The 4,456-nt window shown below is 33.9% G+C and overlaps 1 protein-coding gene across 8 annotated transcripts in view; it reads right to left on the reverse strand.

Annotated features, from left to right (window-relative positions):
- The window catches only part of LOC106181969 (syntaxin-binding protein 5), a 44,387-nt gene extending 39,963 nt beyond the window's left edge, over positions 1-4,424 (reverse strand). For all 8 annotated transcript variants that reach the window (XM_087002751.1, XM_087002757.1, XM_087002756.1 and 5 more), the window contains exon 1: positions 4,252-4,424. In XM_087002751.1, coding sequence (XP_086858877.1) covers positions 4,252-4,371 — 120 coding nt within the window. In that variant the 5' untranslated portion in view covers positions 4,372-4,424. The remainder of the gene's footprint in view (positions 1-4,251) is intronic.
- Between the last annotated feature and the right edge of the window lie 32 nt (positions 4,425-4,456).

The following is a 4,456-nucleotide window of genomic DNA, read 5'->3' on the forward strand; positions in this document are numbered from 1 at the left end:
TAAAAACACCTGTCCAAATGCCCCCAACTAATCCCAAACTTAGTATTTTAAGTCGGTCAATAAATGTGACTAATCAATTCCAATCCTCATAAAGTTGCAAAATCTTAAAACAATATTTTCATCACTATAATACAGCCAAATTTCTTGTTACCTTGAATAATAGGTGAAAGGTCAATATCTAATCAAGGCAATGAAAGAGCTAGATTTGTGATTGGAATGGTACCTTGAAGAAAGGTATGCATAAGATCAATGTATTCATTGGCAGACAAAACAACAGGTTAACATGGCTGTCCTCATCTTAGTATGAAGCCTCTTAAGAGGATCACAACCTGAAATCAAAGCACGCTGAAGTGTGCCTTATCAACCTACTTTGAGATACCAAAGAATTATAATCATATTTCAGCTGAATGTAACTACTGTTTCTCAAAAAAAAAGAAAAAAATCCACTATCAAACCAAAAAATTAACCTGACAAATTTATGCTTATAAATTAGTGTCAAAACATTAACCTTTTTTAAAAATCTTAATTATGATGTGAGTACCAAGGTATTTCACTCAGAATGTCTTATAGAAATGTTTCTACATAGAAGTGCACCACACCTGTTCAAACAGATGGTCTCAAAAACATCTCCAAGGCAGCTTCAATGATCGCAACCTTCCTTCACAAGCATATGTATATTATCATTACTCTGTTGTTTGTGTTGTTGAAAAAGGCAAATGAGCAAAAATTATATATTGTTCTTTGCTGTAATAATGAGGCATGTGAAAAGCAAGTTAATAGAAATATTTTAGCTTGAGGCACCTCAAAATCAAGTAGTAATATTGATTACGTGCATGCAGGTTGAGGCAAGCATTGATCTGTTACTTTAAGTTTAGTCCGAGTGAATATAATATATCTGAACAGAATGCCACATGACCAATTAACCACAAACATTATATAAACAACATGAAGCTTACAGCTGGTTCTAAAGTATACCACTGAAATAATAGTGCAATATCATTAAATCTAAGTTTCTATTCAAAGTTTACACACACACACACACACACTTTGAATTTCACTATCATTGCCAGTGTTAATAAACAACAATAGATTTGCTCCCTAATAATTTGTCATGACTTCATGGTAAATTCAGAAAATATTGATATATTTGTGTAATACGCACAGTCAGGTGTTTTATAAGATCAGAACAAGGTCAAGCAGACTTCCACATCAACCCAGTTCTACTCATTTTTACCTCTTCAGTAATTATAGGTTACAAACGTTACAACCTACTCAATCATTGTTAGAACTTTCTCTCTGTGATATTTGGGTCAGTGGCATAAAAATCACCCATGGTGAAAATGGGCAAAAACATGTCTTGGCTTTGTACAAATTGAATTATTTCTTTGTTTATTTGTTGGCCAAGTACACCATCACCCATGTTGAAAACGGGCAAAAACAGGTCTAGATTTTGTACAAATTAAATTATTTATCTAATTGTTTGTTTATTTGCCAAGTACAATATATATATAAAGCCCCTACACATTCAATACTGAGCATAAGGTTAGCAACCTGTCCTCTATAATTCCATCAAATTTATAGAGCCTGGATGAAGATACTAGTGAGTGATTTGCCGCAAAATTTGCCGACAAATAATGATAGCAGCCCACTTACTCCTATCCTACTACAAAGGTGTACATATCATAAATTACTGATTTCATCCACTGATATGTCCAATAATGCTTTATACAATTTAACAAATTGTAAATGTCAAGAGATGGGGTCAAGCTTGGCATCTCAACTTACTTCAGGTCAAATTTGGCACCTTTCTATCCATCACTTGCATGAATGATGACGCACATGTCCAAATTATCAATAAGATATCATTCTGATTCTGATAAACACCAACAGAGATTCTTATGTTAATTTGTATAAATAATGAATTAAACCTGCTTATAGACACTGCAATCTACCTCCTGGTGTGTTTGTCTTAAGTTTTGAGAAAGGATAGAGTATAAATTCACAATCAAACAGTTACACTTTTTCTGTGACTGTAGTCCTTCCACCATTTTCTGACACTGTCTTCATATACATAACTACCTTAAAATAATCCAACTTCTTTGGATGACCTTCATTTTGTATGAAATTCTATAGACAGATACTATTCAAGCTTTCCAACACTGACCAATCAAACACAGTGAGCAAATTATTAGAAAGCAATACTTTATCAAAAGAGGTTTTGATCATTTATTCATTCATTCAAAAACTAAACCAAAATGCAATTTCTATATATAATGAAAGCAGATGAAAATTTGAATACTGTTAACATATAATGTTAAAGTAATTACTTTAGATAAAACAATTGCTTTAGATCAAGTGACTGTGAAAGTCATTTGCTTCTAAAAAAATTATAAATATATAAGGTGCTTATTTGAATTTAAAATGGCATAAAACATAAATGCCAGAGTGCAGGGAGGAAAGTGATCATAATTCATGTTTTTCAAAGCATTTTTCAGCAGAGCATTACAGTCAAGCTAAATTACAGCATAAATGATCCCAGATCACTGGTAGAATTACAGTCAAGCTAAGTTACAGTGTGAAAGATCGTAAAATACTGGGAAACTTACAGTCAAGCAAGTTACACCTTTAACGATTGCAAAATACTGGGAGATGAATTACAACTGGAAAACATACTCATTTAACTCTGTGCAAGCAAACACTTCAGGAATATAAGGAGAAAAAGCAGAATTAAGAGATTGGACACCTTCCAATGTTTTTCAGACTGTTTATAATATAACTGTCTTATAAAACAAAACTACTACCCAGTATATGTGACAAGTATAATGTGTGTATGTTGTAAACTTCTAGCGCACACCATATGTAAATACCTACTGAACCACTTAAGAAATGTTTAAGATAATGCCATCCTCAACCATAGTTCCATGTTGGTTAAAAATGCAATACCCATTTTGGAACCAAAACTCGAGATATGATGGCAATGTCTGAGAGAAACCAACAAATACATCAAGTAATTCTCGATTTCAGACAAGCTTTTGATACAGTCTTTTGTAAAAAAATCTCTATTTGACAACCTTGAGGCAAACGCCATAACTGCTTACATTTTCACACAACTTAGAGTCTTCCTGGTTAACCACAGCATAGAAGTCATAGTTGTGACAGAATCAAATCACAATCAGCCAAGGTCTTCTCTGGATTTCTCTAGGTATAAGTCTAGGCCCAATACTTTTCCTCTGCCATATTTTACAATCTACCTAAAACCTTGAAATCTCAAAACAGAATCTATTGAACTTTAAAATCTAAGCTTATTTATACCTATGACATAAAATTTTGTTAAAAACTGCTAGTGAGTAAAACTATTCTAGCCAGAAACTATCCTCCTTTCTACCAATTAGTTGATGGAGTCACTAAAATGCTGACAGATCTCAACTTGAACATTACATACAAGAAAGCTCAATTTGAGGATATATATATATTCCCCTACTAGTATAATATGGTTAATGATTCATATATTGTGTTCTGCCAAGTGTCTCTTCATGACACCCTCATATAAGCATGTAAAACCAACAAATTCCTCTGGCTGCAAAACTGACATTACAGTTGAAAGTAATGCACAGTAAAATTGGAGCCATTTCCCTACCATGCAGTGCACAGTGAGACATTCAGAAACTCATTTATACTAACAACCATCACTGACTGGAATCACCCAGCCAGCTCTGCTGTGCACACTCAATCTGTCAACTCATTCAGAGCTGTGGCTCTGAATGAGTAGATTTTCACCTGCCACTCCCCCACCTCATTTAAGCAGAGTAAGCACTGCAACCTACCTATTCAAATTAAGACCACCTAAATTCATTCATTCATTCATTCCATTGTTAAAAAAACACTTACAAAAAAACGTAAGCACCGGAACATTTGCATAAAAAAAATGATAACTTCATTTCAATATTGCTTTGCACTGGTAATTTTGGAACATGAAATAAAAAGTATTCCACTTAAATACATTTCAATATAATTTTCCCATAAATCGACTAAATGCTGCGTGTTGTAAATCATAACAAAATGGAGCTGACCAGGCGTTGACAGATGCTGCAAATGTAAATCCTATGCAATATCAGGTTTGGAAAGCAAAAGAAATGCAAACCGTATGGTGGATCATTATGGTGAATGCAACAATGCAAAAGCACTTTTATCTGAACAATTTACTGAGAGTCTTATTTTTCGTCCAACTATCACTGTCTAGATTAGTTTTACCTTGCAAACACTGAAATTATCAGATCTGAGTGTTTCTTCAATCTCTGTTTCCGGCTTCTGCTGTGCCCCGACAGTCGACCGCAGGTTTTCTAACACCCCCTTAAGGGTTCTTTTCATCATTTCGACAGTTGTTAAAAGTATCCATCAAATATTTCTTCGAATACAAAGATTTTTCGGTGCTGTAACATTGACAGGCTGTACTGAC

Source organism: Lingula anatina, chromosome 1 (genome assembly GCF_051362555.1).
Source record: "Lingula anatina isolate TDL-2025a chromosome 1, LinAna3.0, whole genome shotgun sequence".
In the NCBI taxonomy this organism is placed as follows: domain Eukaryota; kingdom Metazoa; phylum Brachiopoda; class Lingulata; order Lingulida; family Lingulidae; genus Lingula; species Lingula anatina.